The sequence below is a fragment of the Aulonocara sp. 'chitande type north' Nkhata Bay genome, linkage group LG20 (assembly GCF_057382095.1).
Source record: "Aulonocara sp. 'chitande type north' Nkhata Bay isolate Kocher_YH1m ecotype deep benthic linkage group LG20, A_spYH_male_GT1.1, whole genome shotgun sequence".
NCBI classification, from domain to species: Eukaryota; Metazoa; Chordata; class Actinopteri; order Cichliformes; family Cichlidae; genus Aulonocara; species Aulonocara sp. 'chitande type north' Nkhata Bay.
This window is the reverse complement of record NC_141363.1, coordinates 5,780,130-5,796,789: the sequence shown is the minus strand read 5'-3', so window position 1 is coordinate 5,796,789 and position 16,660 is coordinate 5,780,130. Positions and strand designations below refer to the sequence as shown.

At 40.6% G+C, this 16,660-nt stretch overlaps 1 protein-coding gene across 2 annotated transcripts in view; it reads right to left on the bottom strand.

Moving 5' to 3' along the window:
• The window catches only part of cntn3a.1 (contactin 3a, tandem duplicate 1), an 81,956-nt gene that overhangs the window by 33,401 nt on the left and 31,895 nt on the right, over positions 1-16,660 (bottom strand). For both annotated transcript variants that reach the window (XM_086278973.1, XM_086278974.1), the window contains one exon: positions 9,867-9,962. In XM_086278973.1, the coding sequence (XP_086135099.1) occupies positions 9,867-9,962 (96 nt within the window). The remainder of the gene's footprint in view (positions 1-9,866; positions 9,963-16,660) is intronic.

Here is a 16,660-nt window from a genome sequence, read left to right as displayed (position 1 = left end):
AACGTATTCTACGCTAGATTCGACACAGCGAACACCATGAGACCGGACAGTGTGCGCACCGCGGATGACGTCAGTGCGCACACTGTGTCTGAGGAGGATGTGCGGAGGTGCTTCAGGAAGGTGAACGCACGCAAAGCTACTGGTCCGGACGGGATTCCCGGCCGCGTCCTCAGGTCATGCGCGGCTCAGCTGGCTGGAGTGTTCACGCACATCTTCAACCTTTCCCTCTCTCTGTCTGTAGTCCCAGCCTGCTTCAAAATGGCCACCATCGTCCCTGTACCCAAATCCTCCACCATCTCCTCATTGAACGACTGGCGACCTGTAGCCCTGACCCCCATCGTAAGCAAATGCTTCGAGAAGCTGGTCAGGGACTTCATCTGCTCTGCACTACCCGACTCACTGGACCCTCTACAGTTTGCATACCGCCACAACAGGTCCACTGATGATGCCATAGCCCTGACACTACACACTGCCCTGTCACACCTGGAGAAGAGAGACACGTATGTGAGGATGCTGTTTGTAGATTACAGCTCAGCATTCAATACCATCGTTCCCTCGAAGCTGGACAGGAAACTGCAGGATCTAGGACTGAGCAGCTCCCTCTGCAGCTGGATCCTTAGCTTCCTGTCTGACAGACGCCAGGTGGTCAGACTGGGCAGCATCACCTCATCCCCCATCACACTGAACACTGGTGCTCCACAGGGGTGTGTACTGAGCCCTCTCCTGTACTCACTCTACACCTACGACTGCACAGCCACTAACAGCTCCAACATCATTGTGAAGTTTGCGGACGACACTACAGTGGTGGGTCTTATCACCAACGGTGATGAGACGGCTTACAGGGAGGAGGTCAGCGCCCTGACCCACTGGTGTCAAGACAACCATCTCACCCTCAACGTCGCAAAGACAAAGGAGTTGATAGTGGACTTCCGGAGGTGCAGAGAAGTACACACCCCCATCACCATCAACGGCGCTGCTGTGGAGAGAGTGAGCAGCTTCCGGTTCCTTGGAGTACATCTGGCTGAGGATCTTACGTGGTCAGTACACACAAACAAAACAGTGAAGAAGGCGCAGCAGCGCCTCTTCTTTCTCAGGAGACTGAAAAGATTCGGCATGAGCCCCCGCATCCTCAGGACCTTCTATCGCTGTGCCATTGAGAGCATCCTCACTGGATGCATCACCACCTGGTATGGCAACAGCACCGCCTACAACTGCAAAGCTCTCCAGCGAGTAGTGCGGTGCTCTGAACGGATAATTGGAGGTGAGCTTCCCTCCCTCCAAGACATCTACAGGAAGCGGTGCCTGAGGAAAGCGGGGAGGATCATCAAGGACTCCAGTCACCCCAGCCATAAACTGTTCAGACTACTTCCATCAGGAAGGAGGTTCTGCAGCATCCGGTCCCGTACCAGCAGACTGAGAGACAGCTTTTTCCATCAGGCCATCAGACTGCTGAACACGTCATAGACACCTCAGCTTCACTACTGGAACTTCAACATTATGCACTCCACACTGTATATAAATGCCACTTGTTTTGCACATATTCAACTCTGTATATTTTATATATTTTATTATTATTATTATTATTATTTTATTTTATTTTTTTACTATTTAATTTGTAAAAATGTGTATACACACACACACACACACACACACACACACACACACACACACACACACACACACACACACACACGTAGGAAAATATTTAGTATACACATCCAGAAATGCATACACTATTATATATTGTACATATATTTATTAGTTTCAGGTTGGCCATTCTTGTATTTTGCTCGTTTGTGTTGTTGTGTTTGCACATCTCTGTTGCTTGTGGGGCTCGCACACAAGAATTTCACTCGCATGTGCTGTGCTAGTGTGCCTGCACATGTGATGTGACAATAAAAAGTGATTTGATTTGATTTGATTTGATAACAAGCTTCTGGAAAAGCCTCCCAGTACTATCAACCAAATGGAGTGCAGTCAGAGAGGCTTTGCACTAACAATCAGCAACATTATAAAAAAGGAATGATGGTGTTTTGACATATTGACACTAGGATAGATTGCTCTGGACCATATTGCATCCCTGTCCCAAAAGCAATCTTGGCTGTTGGTAAAAACTTGTCTAAGTGATGATTCTGCACTACAGTACAGGGAATAATTGAGATGTGAGTCGGACACTCATCTACTGACTCAGTATTCTTCACTTCTGCTCATTAGGGGTCAAGAGGATGTGTGGGCTTTGGCATATTACTGCTAACCTTGCAGATCACAAAGTGATACAGAGATCATAATCTTGACAACGTGTGTAACAGCTTTGATTATTTTATTCGTACTACCCTGGTCACCTGCATTCTCTTCTTTAACTCCTAGTCACAGGAAACTGGCCTGACGTCTCGCCAGATGCAACCTGTAGGGCCCTAATCTGAGAGCTGAGTGGTAAAATGCAAAGAAAAATCCTAAAATTATGACATTTTCAAAAAATCCCTGTACACAGCTAGGAAATCCAGGTAAAGATAATGGCATCTTAGCCCTTAAGAGAGTTATTAAGGTGAAAAACTGCCAGGAGAAGGGAAGAATTTCAAGAGTTTTAAGCTTAAGAGTTTTTTAAGGAGTTGGAAAACCAGCAAAGACAATCATCACAGAAACTGATGAAAGCTGAGCCAATTTCTATTAATATGTAGGTAAATAAATATAAGCAAAGACATAAAACAACTTTCAGCACTTTATAAAAAATGCACATCTGTTTTCATACTGTGTGTTGTAGGCACTTTTAAAGTAGTATCTGTCGCTTCTTTGGTCAGAGTACCTCTGAGAACATTCCTAACTAACACCTTTCTAGAAATGTTTACACTAACTTAGTCTGTTTTATATTCCCTGTAATTATGCCAGCCTCTTTCCTGTGACCCTGTAAGTGAGTTTTTGTTTGAGTTCCTGTATAATGAGCATGTGAAGGTGTTCCCTTTTTACCAAGCACAGAGCAGATTTTTATATGCATTGGAGGAGTAAAGGACAGCCTGACCTTGTGATCAACACAACTGCAGATTGAAACTTGGACCACATATTTCCATCACACCTTTCTCTCCAAGAATGTGTCAGTGATGCCCAGAACTCCAATATGAGAAATAATTTTTACAGTATGTAAAATCATGTGTGTAAGCGCCCTCTTTTTTTGGCCTTGGTGTGTGGCTTCTTCTTTGGATTTACCTTTTGAGCATACTGTATAATGTACATGGAATTTGTTACCACCATACATATTACCTCATGTTTCAAAAAATTAAATACATGAAATAGTCAGTAATTAGTGAATAACAGAAATATGGACAGGTGCATATTTTTAAAAAACTTGATTCAGACAAAAACAAGTACTGCCCCCAACTGGTTCTTCTGTAGGTTTCTTCCTCTTAAAAGGGAGTTTTTCCTTCCCACTGTCGCCAAGTGCTTATTCGGAGGGGGTTGTTTGATTGTTGAGGTTTCTCTCTAATATTACAGGGTCTTTACCTTACAATTGAGGCGACTGCTGTTGTGATTTGGTGCTATATAAATAAAAATAAAATTGAACTGAATAGAATTGAATTGAACTTGTATTTTGAATTATTTAGCAAAGCTAAGCTAACAACCTTCTGACTGTACGCTTATATTTAAGAGTGGGATTGTTCTTCTCTCATAACTCTTTGCCAGAAAGCAAAGAGGTGTATTTCCCATAACATTGAACTAATCATTTAATTATAGCCATAGCACTTCACTTTTAAGGCATCTCCTAGCCTCTATGACTTACCAAACATAAATTCTAGCTCTATCCATTCAAACCGCAAAGGGAATCATTGAAATATCCTCCTCTCTCATAAATAATACATGCCAGCTCTCATCCAGGCATTTCCATGTATATTTAATGTCTGTTTTTGAAACAATACCCTCTGTAGATGCAAAGCGTGACACAGTGAACAGCAAATAAGAGATTACTAATTGGTTAGTTAAAGATTTATGGTGAGAAAAGGAAGCAGGAAATAGAAATTGCAAAGCACCATTGGCTGTATCTTATGATTTGACTTAAGAGCCTACTATGGATGGGCAGTAATGGAATAATGCAATCATGACTGACAGTGAGTGGCAGATTTTCATTTTGTTTCCATTTAGCCTTTGTATAATGAACAGGCAGCATCAATTCCCCCTTAATGATCTGAGAAGAGGAAAGAGAAATGGAACATGACAGGCCAAGGACATACTGAATCAAGAGTGGGTTTTTGCACAAGTGTGTATTATATCAAAGAAAAGTACATGCTCAACTTTGTGTCAAAGTTTACTCTCACAAATCTTTTACCTCAACAGAAACAACCATCAACCATGGCTTCCTCTCTGTATTCATAATACAAAAGCTCACTGAAAAGGCTTAGGTCATGCACACGGGAAAAATCCCTGCAAGCAATGTGGGCTGTTACTAGCCAGCGAGCCCCCTCTGTTTTGGACGAGATGCACTGGGTTGACAAAACAAGTGATTTCAGCCTTGAGCAAATCTGAAAGGCCCATTTCCATTAGGGAAAGGAGGTCAGATGCATTAGGTCCTGGACTAACCAGAACAGCCATTCAAACTGTCTCAAAGCAAAAGATGATACAGAGTGACGTCTAATGCTAATACAGTACAGCACAGGGAAAGAATTATGTCGGAGCCGCTCTTGGACACTTGACAATATTTCGATCATTTCGAAACGTGCATCAACACTCTCTTTCAGCTTTAGAACATCCTGGCTGCACCACACTACTTCCTGCTGCGGTCTGAAGGGTTTCGAGGCGTCGTTAAAGTGAAATAATGGCTTCCTGAATCATGCATGGGGCATTGAAATCCTTTACAGGAGAGATGAGGCAGATCCGTGTCCAAGACCACATTTTTTGCTGATCGTGAATTATGTCCTGTCACCCTTTATGAGAACATGCCTTACTTTCCAACACTATGGCAGTCTATTTAAATGCCAGTCAGGATTTTCTGTATCAGATGAAAAACAATACAGCCACAGAGCCATAGAGCATCCCATTATATGTCTTTGCATATTCATTTTTCAGACCTTACCAATTTTCAAGTTTTTGTTTCTTTTATTCTAAATAATCTTTTTTTATATATATATATATTTGACAAGATCAAACCAAATTTCTCCAGTGAACCTAATCTAATTTGAACAGCTAGATCAGGTACAATATAGCCATGCAGTGAAAATGAGCAGCCGAACCAAGACGAGAATGTGTGGGCGTGTGTGGATATGTATGAATGTGTAAGCATTCATGCATACTGTGAGCTACCCTTTCAGCGAATATGTCATAAAACTGAAGGTGATTCATCCTATAGCACATCTTAACATCTCCGTCAATCGCTATTATCCATGATGACAGCTGAATTTGACAAAACGTTGCCAGAAAATAGAGTATAACAGGCACTGGGCAAGGCCTCTAGAACGGCTATCAGTCTATTTGTACATTACTGGTTTGGACAAATGCAAAGAAAACAGCAGAGAAACAAACTGGCCCAGCTGAAATGAATTTGACCAAGTATAGCAATTGCACCACTATAAAATTATGTTGTGACAGTCTGAAAGCACTTAATATGAAAATTGGATTTTTTGGAGATCCCTCTGTTTCACATTATCACAAGACATGTCCCGCATTCTATTTGATTGTGTTTATTTCATTCAGCAGCAGTTTAGAAATTTATCAGAAAACCAAAAAATTAATTTCTGTTTACTTGAAAGATGCCTGTTCTAGCAAGAGTTACGAGTTACTTCAACATTATTTTGGAGTATTATTATATTCAAAATAGAAACTTTTCAAGAAATGTTTAATGGCTTTTATCCAGCAGGTTCTTTGTTGCAGTTAGTTGTTGAGGAATTAATAAATAGGCAAAACAAATGTTAACATAAAAAATGTGCTCATCCATTTGACATGTTTATAAAACCACGATAATTACTTTAGCTGGTGCAGCCTTGGGTGTGTGCACTTCTTCACCAATTATTCTAATAAAGCCTGTTTTGTTCAGTAAAAAAAATAGCGTGTGTGCTGAATTGGTGTCTCCACTTGGTTCCTATTCAGCCAGTTGTTCCGCCTACTCCTTCCTTCATCCAACCTTCCACCCAGACTGAATAGACTGCTGCCCCAGTACTCAGGCTTGCTCCATGTCGTCACTCACTTCATTAAATGATAGCCCACACCACACTATTCAGGGTAGCTGTGATTTAGAGTGGGCAGCTTGCCTGAAAGCCTCATGTTATGTGTTGTGTTAATGCATTAGTGGTTAGTGTATCCCAGTACTTGGCTTGTTAACTGTTGTACATAAAAGCCTTACTATCTCTCACTTAGTGACTGCTAATTATTTCGTGAGCTATGTTGCTTTGTTATTTATCCATGCCATTTATAGACTGAGGCTCTCGGAGGCTGCACCAGAAAGTAGTTTCTCTTGTTTGCCACAATTATCATTCAACTACATGTTGCAGTATGCCGAGGCAAACAAGTTTTTGTGTAGTGGTGCTCCGTCTTGTACCTCTGTTTAGCCCCTTTTTGCAACCTATTTCACATGGCAGCTGCCATCAGCCTCCAGCAACTGGTCACCAACCCCTTAGGGAATACACATTTCCCCTGGTGACTGAGGGTTGCCAGATCATCATCAGCGGATTCCTAGGGCTGTATGGCTGGGGCCCATGCAAAGGGAATTTGTAGGTAGGTAGGTAGGTAGACTGCATTTAGCTTAATTTAAAAAAATGGGTCATGCCATTGCTGTGCATCTACTTATCATTCCTTTTTAAAAGTAGGTAAAGACTCTGTATGAGACTGGATGTGACAGATATGGGCTTGGTACAATGTAACACACTGACAACAATCGCTTCAGGACTCCAGTCCCAAATGATGGGCGTCACGTAGGAAAGAGTAAGAAAGGCGTGTGGAGTTTATCTAAAAAAGATTGCATGTGGGAAAAATTGACATACAATATCAACATGAATTATTGAATAGAATCACAGAATAAATCTATTTACATTTGCCTGAAGGAACCCCCCACATCACCACCACCATATCTCCAATGATTTAGTAATTTTTTTTAGCCAAACATGCTGGCACTCATCTTAGCAAACATCTATGAAAAATTATGTTGTCACAAGATCCGAGATCACAGTCACAACAAAGCAGCTGGAGTGAAATAGACTGCCAAAGTGAAACATCAGAAGACTAGAGAACCTTCTGAATGTCATGCAGAGGAGTTTATAATCAGAGATGTTATATTTCGGATTCTAATTCAAATGAAATGGTACCCTGGTGATAAATGGGAGCGGAGTCACAAAGATGAGTACAGAAGTAGTACAGAGTACAGTACAGAAACCCCTGCTGATTTCACCATCTGTTAGTTAAAAGTAAAAACAATGTATTTCTTCACTCGTAATAAAAATAAGGCATAACATACATATATCTATTTTTTTACAAAAGCTGTGAAACTAAAAGAGTAACACTCTACGCATGCGAAGAAAAATTACCAAGTTCCAAAAGCTTTTAAAAGGTGCACATATTGTAAGATTTCTCACGTATCTCGCATATTGTGAGAGTGAAACTCTCAGCTGCTGTTAATGTAAATAAAGCTGGATTATGTATTATAATTATTGTATGGTTCAAGTGCAGACTTTCAGTGCAGACATAATTTTATATACATATATATATATATATATATATATATATATATATATATATATATAGATAGATATATATAGATAGATAGATAGATAGATAGATAGATAGATAGATAGATAGATAGATAGATAGATAGATAGATAGATAGATAGATAGATAGATAGATGGATGAACTGATTTAATACTAATCTGGACTTCCTATTCTGTGCTACCTAAGGCTTTTAGATGTTACTGAGGTTTGTTTATTATTTTTAAGAATGTAAAACATTCTGTTGATTTAGTCACTCCCAAAGTTTTATTTTCCCATCTTGTGGGGTTTCTTTTAAGCCAAATAATTGCCTCCCTCACTTGTTCTGCCAGCTCTTTAGGTCTAATATTTAAAATTACAGTGAAAAGTTATAAAATACAAATTCAATACTTTGAATGTGCTCATTTGTCATGAAATACCAGTGAAAGGGACCAGACCTCACCTGGCCATGAAATTGCTTGTCAGGCAATAGTCCAATTAAATTTGAATTTGTATGAATGTGGTCTGTAACCAAAAATGACTGTAATTCCTAAATAGCTAATGCAAGTTTTTTGTAAAGCCCCATGAATTAAAGCTTGAAGTCTATACTTCTGTATGTGACTCATATCGATACCTTTTTTTAAGTAAATGAATGTAAATGTCTTTTTGATTAGGTGACTGTACATACAATCAGTACAAGGAGACGTCAGTCAGGATTAATTAAAACCTCATTTTTGTCCTCTTACCCAAAGAGAAGACTGCCCACAAAAGGTAGTCAAAGCACTCACAGTGAGACATTGGGCAGGTGATTTTACTACAGGTGGTGCTGTAGCTGAAACTCGAGACAAATATGCATATCTTCCTGATTAAACAAGCGCTGCTGTCTTCTACATAATGCATAAACTACTGGATTAAGATTTCTGTGCCCAGTTTTTTCCAAAATATTTTTGGACACCGTCATGACACTGCTATTACAGCTCAACACTCCAGACAATGCTGCTGTTCAGAATGTGTATTTTGGCTTGTGGACACCTTAGAGTACTTGTCTGTAAAAGAGCTATTACATTTCAAGTCTGCCAGTTGTGTGCATATGGCTCATTATTTTAACTTGTCTTGTTACGACAAGGTGAGACATCTCATTTCAAACACAAAACATAGCACAACAAATATAGGCCTTCTCTTCAGTTTGCAAATGAATGAGACAAAATAGCTCCGTTTGTTCTGCAGGTTTAACGCCCCAGTAGCATAAATGAGGGTTATCGTCTAAAAACCAACACCTTAACAACGTCTTTCATTCCAGTCCCAAAATTAAGGACTTGCAACTTCATCTGGATGTAAAACTTGGCGTACTTGTACTACAGAGTATTAGGGCCATAAACAGTGTTCATTTGGGGAATAGAGTTGAAATTTCGAGATTAAAGTTGAAATACTACTTTGAGAAAAAAGTCAAAATGTGGAGATTACATTTCAAGCCAGACAACTGCCACATCTTCTATACCTGCTACGAAATGCCTCATGTAGATGAGTTAGTGAAACAACTTGATCAGCTGACTTAATGTGTATTGCGAAGTAAGCCTGAAACCTCTCCTCTGTTTCACAATTTAATTTTTAACTAACCTGTGACTGGCAGCAGGACAATACTATTATATTTACAGTAAAACCCTCTGTCATGTGCACTAACATTACATCCACGCAGTGGATAATTACATTCAGCCTTACTGGCAAAAGTCAATCTTAAGACCGGTGTGTAGGAGTTAATAGCACTGGATGCTAGCTCGCATTGATAATGTCATAGATGAAAGCAGATGATGTGAAGCCAGCAAGGTATCTTCAGAGAGAGGCTCAATTACTCAGCCTGGCGGGACCCCAGCCGCAGTCAGCCTCTCCAGTCTGTATGCCAAAGATTTTCCTCGCCCCCATTGAAAATCAGGCTGACAGACCAGAGTGTCCCAAAGTAAAAATAACTCACTTCGCTGACTTTAAAAACACAGACAAACAGACAGGGGATCTGAGCTGGAGAACGCAAACACTACTTCCACTTTGTTCAAGTAAAGGAGAAGATAAGGAATCAGAGAGATGATACCACAGTATTTCTACGTTTCTAGTAAAAAAAAAGAAAAAAAAACCAGATTTATGTAAGGAGGATATTAAAGGATATTTAAAGAAAATGAAATGAAATGGAAAAAACATTGAGAGCAGTCCATCTTACCTCCAGAGTGGGGGGGAGGGCCACAGAGCAAGACCACTCCTTGACCTTCACGAACCCTCACTGGACTTCTTCTCTGAGTCTTGAAATTCTCCAAGTCTGTTTACCACAACACAAAAGCAATAAAGCAAAAGTAATCATTTCATTTTTCATGAAAGCCATAAGCACACAAACACAACAAGTCTGGGTGTTTATAGAGCTAAAATAAAGAAATGCACTGCAACTCATATATGTGGTTGCTCAATAATTTCATATCTAGTTAGCGCACGGCAAGTGACCAGAGTTTAACGGTGTTATATGATATGCATGCCTGCTGTGAAATACTGGTGGTAGTTTTGCATAAATGCAGACATGGTTCTATAAAGTCCTAAACACTTCTGACTGGAGCAGAAAGCAATTCTTCAAGTATAAGTCACACATGAGTGAATTTAATTGGAACGGCGTATTGTTATCACTTTCTGTGTTTCATCCACTGCACACAGACCAGCAACAATTAAATGACTAAGACTGAAACATCATTTGTATGGAGGCCGATTACTTGTTGACAACCTGCTGAGAGAAAGCAAATAGAGACAGCAATCCTTGAACACTTTGCCTTTTCTTGCCTGCTGCGGCTCTTGGAGATATCGCAGGCATAGCAGCCAAATACGCAGCTGCCATATAATGACATAATCAAGACTGAATTCAAAAACAGGGCGAAAGAATGCAAAACTGACACCTCCTGTGTGCGAGCACAGTAGGATGAGCGTTCGCAAAATAAAAGCAGAGCGTGATCTTTTCAGACCTTGTGACTAATGGAAAAATTGCATCCAGCAGAATGTTATCACAACTGAGAGCTTTTGTTTCGGTTCACAAATGATTTTATGAAAATCTCCTGTATGGCTTTCACAAATTAATTAGCAGATCATAACTTTTTTTTTTCATTTGGAACAGACAGGTTTAATGGATGCTTCGTGACCATCTTAAACTCAGGATGAGCTATGGTTGACAATTACATGCAGCAACATTTAGGTTCTTTCTGGTCATCCAAGACATAAATACTACCACAAGCTGCTGAGGCAATCTAGAAAATATTATATTATATTATATTATATTATATTATATTATATTATATTATATTATATTATATTATATTATATTATATTATATTAGGCAGTACACACTGTCATATTATATAAAAATAATAATTCATGCTAGTAATCACTGTAAAAATCCATAACAAAATAATAACTATAAGATATAATTTCACTGAATCTCTTCTTCTTCACATCTATTATCTATTTCACACTGAACAGAAACGAAACTTTTAAGACCATTGCAATTTAAAACACTGGTAAGCCTGGAAAAATGACCGTTTCTGGCTGATCCGAAAATACAAGTTTCATCTAATTTTATCGGCTTCACTGAATATATTGAGATTTAGTAGAATCTGAACAACACAACTTCACAGGCATGCTTTTTTCTCAGACTATACAATGAGATAATGGCTAGTGTCAGAATGAAAACATGCCTGTTGCATTAGCAAAGGCATTTGTTTAGGAGACTCAAGGTTAGTTAATCTTGTTTCAGGATGTAGGAATGCACACAAGAGTTATTAGGGGTTTTTTTTAGTGCAGGAACTGGACAAATGAAAATTTTAGTGATGTAGTGATTTTTTTAAATGGACGTGATTACAATCCATCATGAACAGGACATGAAAGTCATGTGGAGTTCAACACCTACATGAGTGCAGACATGAAGCCTTTTTTCACAGCAGACATTTTCAAAGTGTTCTGTCAGACCATCTCTCCCTTCTGCTACACCCAATATACACACAAAAGATCAAGAGCACTGGGATTACAACCAAAACCGTGAGAACATGGCCGCAGGATGCTATTCCGATGCTTCAGGACTGTTTCCACTGCACAGACTGGGATGTATTCAAGGTGCAGGACACTGACAATCGTGTCGCATTGGACAGTTACACCTCCACTGTCTTGGACTACATCTGTTTCTGTGTGGACAATGTAACAACTTGGAAACGATTCCGTGTGTTCCCTAATAATCCACCCTGGATGACACACGGAGTTTAACAACTTATTCGAACAAGGAACAACGCTTTCAAATCCGGGGACCAGGAGGCATACAGTGCTGCCAGGGCCAACCTGAGAAGAGGCATCAAGACTGCCAAGCAGCAGCACAGGAGGCGTATCGAGGCCAGGTTTGAGAACAACACAAACCCAAGGCAGGTCTGGGAGGGCATCAGGGCTATCACGGACTACAAAAGGAGAACACCATCACCCTCAGCCGACAGTTCTACTCTGGCTGAGGATCTAAATCTCTTTTATGCCCGTTTTGACAGGGAGAACACCGACCCTGTCCTGTCCCCTCTCCCCTCAACCGACCCTGCTCCGGTCCTGAGCACTCATGAGCTGAGGCGTGTGTTCCGGAGCATTAACACCAGGAAGGCGGCCGGGCCGGATGGAGTGCTGGGCCGGGTGCTAAAAGACTGTGCTGCGGACCTGGCGGACGTCTTCACCTCTATATATAACACCTCGTTGTCCTGTTCACTGGTACCATCCTGTTTCAAAGCAGCAACCATCGTTCCCATCCCAAAACAGTCAAATGTCACATGTCTGAACGATTTCAGACCTGTGGCACTCACCCCCATTCCCGCCAAATGCCTGGAGAAACTGGTCATTAAACACATCAGAGCTGCTTTTCCACCATCCCTGGACTCGCACCAGTTTGCATACAGGGAGAACCGGTCAACCGAGGATGCGATCGCCACAGTGCTGCACACATTACTGAAGCACTTGGAACACAGGAACACCTATGCACGGCTCCTCTTTGTAGACTACAGCTCGGCTTTTAATACCATCCGGCCATACAAACTCCGTCCCAAACTCCACCAACTGGGACTTAACTCCTCTCTGTGCAACTGGATTGTGGACTTCCTCACTAACCGTAGACAGAGTGTCAGAGTGGGTAAGAACACCTCTTCCACCCTTGTGGTCAACACCGGTGCCCCTCAGGGGTGTGTTCTGAGCCCTCTGCTATACACTCTCTTCACCCATGACTGTATTTCCTCCTGCGCGTCCAATCTCATTGTTAAGTTTGCAGATGACACTACAGTGCTCGGACTTATATCCAACAATGATGAGACAAACTATAGGACAGAGGTGCAACAACTAGAGTCATGGTGCCACGACAATAACTTGGTCTTAAACACCAAAAAGACCAAGGAGATCATTGTAGATTTCCGGAAGAGGGGCCATAACAACCATCTGCCTCTCTTCATTGGCAGTGAGGCGGTGGAGAGGGTGAGCAGTTTTAAATTCTTGGGGGTAACTGTGACCGAGGACCTGTCCTGGGGCAACCATATCACCTCAGTTGTACGGAAGGCCCAACAGCGCCTCTACTACCTGAGGAGACTGCGGAGCGCACACATTCCCAGATCTCTGATGTTGAACTTCTACAACTGTGCCATCAGCAGCGTTCTGACGTATGGATTTCTAGTGTGGTTCCCCAGCTGCACCAAGGCCGATCAGCAAGCACTCCAGCGGGTGGTGAAAGAAGCTGGCAGAATTATTGGAACAAGTCTGCCAGAGATCAGTAATATCTTCCCCACTCGCTGTCTGAGGAGGGTGCACAGTATCCTGCGGGACCAACATCACCCTGCGCGCCACCTTTTCCATCTGCTGCCCTCAGGGAGAAGGTACAGGTCTATACAGGCCAGAACATCCAGACTGGCCAACAGCCTGTATCCACAGGCTGTGAGGCTCCTGAACTCTCTGCCCCCCTCTCACGGACAATAACCATATCCAACTTCTTAATAGCAATGAACTGGTCTGCATTGGTGCATCATATCTTTATTCTCTTCCCCCTCCTGCCCCCCCCCCTCTTTCTTAAATAGATAACTATCATATCTGATATCATATCTCACAGTACAATAATATTGAATGGGTTGCATTGTTGTATTTTGTCATGTTTCTCAGGTCTTTGTCTGAATTTCTACGAACATTATTGCTAAGGATTGTCTTATTGCATTGGAGTCACACTGGGTTAAATATGTACACTTGGGTTTTAAGGGGTATTTATTATTTTCTTCTTTTTTTGGGGTTGTATGGAAGCCCCAAACGCAATTTCATTGTTCTTGACAATGACAATAAATAAATAAATACTAAATACCAAAACATGGCACAGTGTAAGAACGACTGACCGCGAGCAAAAGAAGGATCCTGATAGATATAACAGTTTTTATGATTTACACCCATGGTTCTCGTAGGGATGATTATCATTCTTAAGACGACAGCGCTAGCAAGCTGAAAAGCAAGGAGCAAAACTTTTACATCTACCTAAACTTCCTACATTATTATAGTGAGAAAGGTAACCAACTATCTGATGACATTTAAAGCTAGACCTGCTCTGATAGCCTCACAGCAGGAGCAGGAGCTTTTAAACCTGCTCTATGTGTGCTGTTTGCACGTACTCACGTACCCTGTGTTTCTGGGTGTTGATTCTTCCAGACATGCTCAGTAGGTTAGGCTCTATTTAGGCCAGAGGTGTGAGTCTGTCTCTGTGTAATTGACTTCACCCTGCCTTTCATCCATTGTCAGCTAGGATATGCTCCAGCTGATCATTCAGAGGATAAAGGTACAATTAATGGATGTTGGATGCCCTGCCAGAGCCACTACCACTGCTGGACTGGACAGTGTATCACAGCAACTTCATTTGCAAATACTTTGAATGATTTGATGCAGTTAATAGTGTGAGGAATCACACATTATTAAAGATAAGAAATATTATAATTATAAAAATTATAACACCCTGTGGACTTGCAATGATATTAAACAAAATGAGCCGTTTTCCTTATAGTTCCTATAATACAACTTTTCGAAATCTTTATTCTCCCACGTCGTAGGGCTTTATTAGAGCACAGCAAGTAATAATGTACCTTTAGGAACTTTTCCCCCCTAAATTCTCTAAAAGTAATGATGAAAATTAAAAATAACATTTTATGGTAATGTCCCGATCACTATAAAATGTAGGTGCAAAACTCTTTCTCCTTTGTAAAGCAGTTTAAATTTCTTTTTCTGAAAGAAGATGTGAAATGTTCGAAACGCACTAGTGTGTCACTTTTCTTGTCAATCTAACTGTGATTTAATTTACCGGCTACACAACGCTAAAAAAAGAACTACTTACTGCATTCACATTGTTAAGAAAATAGTTGCAAGGCTGTAACTGTTGCAAGTATGGTGGATATATAAATATATTCTATTTATTTATAATACTATGTTTCAAAAATTTCTGGGCTCATACATTAGGAAAAAAAAACAGAGGTGCTCAGCTCACACTGGGAGTGAGTCTGTCCTGATCAGTATTCCTTTGGTGTATAGCGGGGCATAAATGAGCTAGACGCACTAAAAGCCAACAATGCCTGACAACCCAAGCTGTTCGGCACCACGTGCATCATCTTATCAAGCCCATCACACTGCACCTCCTTTTGCTTCTCCGTGGCAGGGTTCAGGCTATTTGGAGTGTTTTCAGATCCATGAAATTGGATATGAATTTGCATTTTTGGGCTAACTCTTTCAATGTGACCCATTGTAATGAACAAGAGGAAATTATAGAGAAACCAAAAAGTGAAACTACTCTGTCAGAACTGCAGCTCAATTTTTTTCCCCAGCCATTAGACAAAAGGCATAACAGAGTTTTTATTGTCAGAGAAATTGCACCTACCACCTCACACCTGGATTTAGGATTGCAGTAACAAATGTCACATGTGATGCTGGCAGCAAATGTGTCACCCATTTTGCATTTTGACAACAAAGAGCATCTTTAAACTTCTGGAAGACTAAGATGAAATGTCGAGGTAAGATAAAATCCTATTAGCTAACACAATAGTATATGTGATGCAAAGCCATAACATAATGATGTGCCTTGCCAAGATGACTGTTTTTTTTTAAATCTTGTTAATGTTGGAGAAAAGATTGAAAAAGGGCGGATTAGTATTTCCTGGTTAAAGTTCCAGATTAGTACATTCAGTGGAGTTTGGCATCACTATCATGTATGAGTCTAGCCAGGTAATAAGTTTGATGTCAAGCTATAAAAATATTATACTGTGTTACCATTTCTCAGCCCATTTATTTACTTTTTAGCACTGCCATTAACATTTAGTTGTTTTTGATGCAATAAATAATATGCTATGTAATTACAGCTTCACACTACAGTAAATAGTTTTATACTGTATGATTTTCTGTTGAAGAATGAAAAAACAGAGCGACTAAAAAATTATTTCAACTGTAGAAAGATGGGTTACTCATCAGTATAAATTCTTTCTATCTAGTTGCTACATAATAAGTGTTCAACTATCTTGCAGACGATGAATTGCAAGTTACCAATGAGGAAACCAAATAAATAACTAACTGCGATGACCACTGCTGTGAAACCGTCATCTTCTCTCATTTTGTCTGCGTCTTTTCTTGCCTCCCCTCCAATCTCTGTTCTCAGAGAAGAATCATTGAGTAAAACCCTAACAGCGTGTGATGCATGACATTTAAGGAGTGATAAACATCAAAGGAGCCTATTTCTCACCGCTGGTGTCTCTTGACAAGTACAACTGTTAAGTGCACATGGCCTTTCTTCTGCAAAAAGAAAAAAAAAAAGAAAAAAAAAAAGAAAGTCTTAATTTTCACCCTTGTCAAAAGCAGTGAAGAAGCCACAGAGCTGATGGAAATAAGAGGAGCAAACAAAAGAAAGACACGGAAATCTTAGAAGCTCAGAGAAGCTGTGAGAAGCTGTGAGACTGTGTCCTC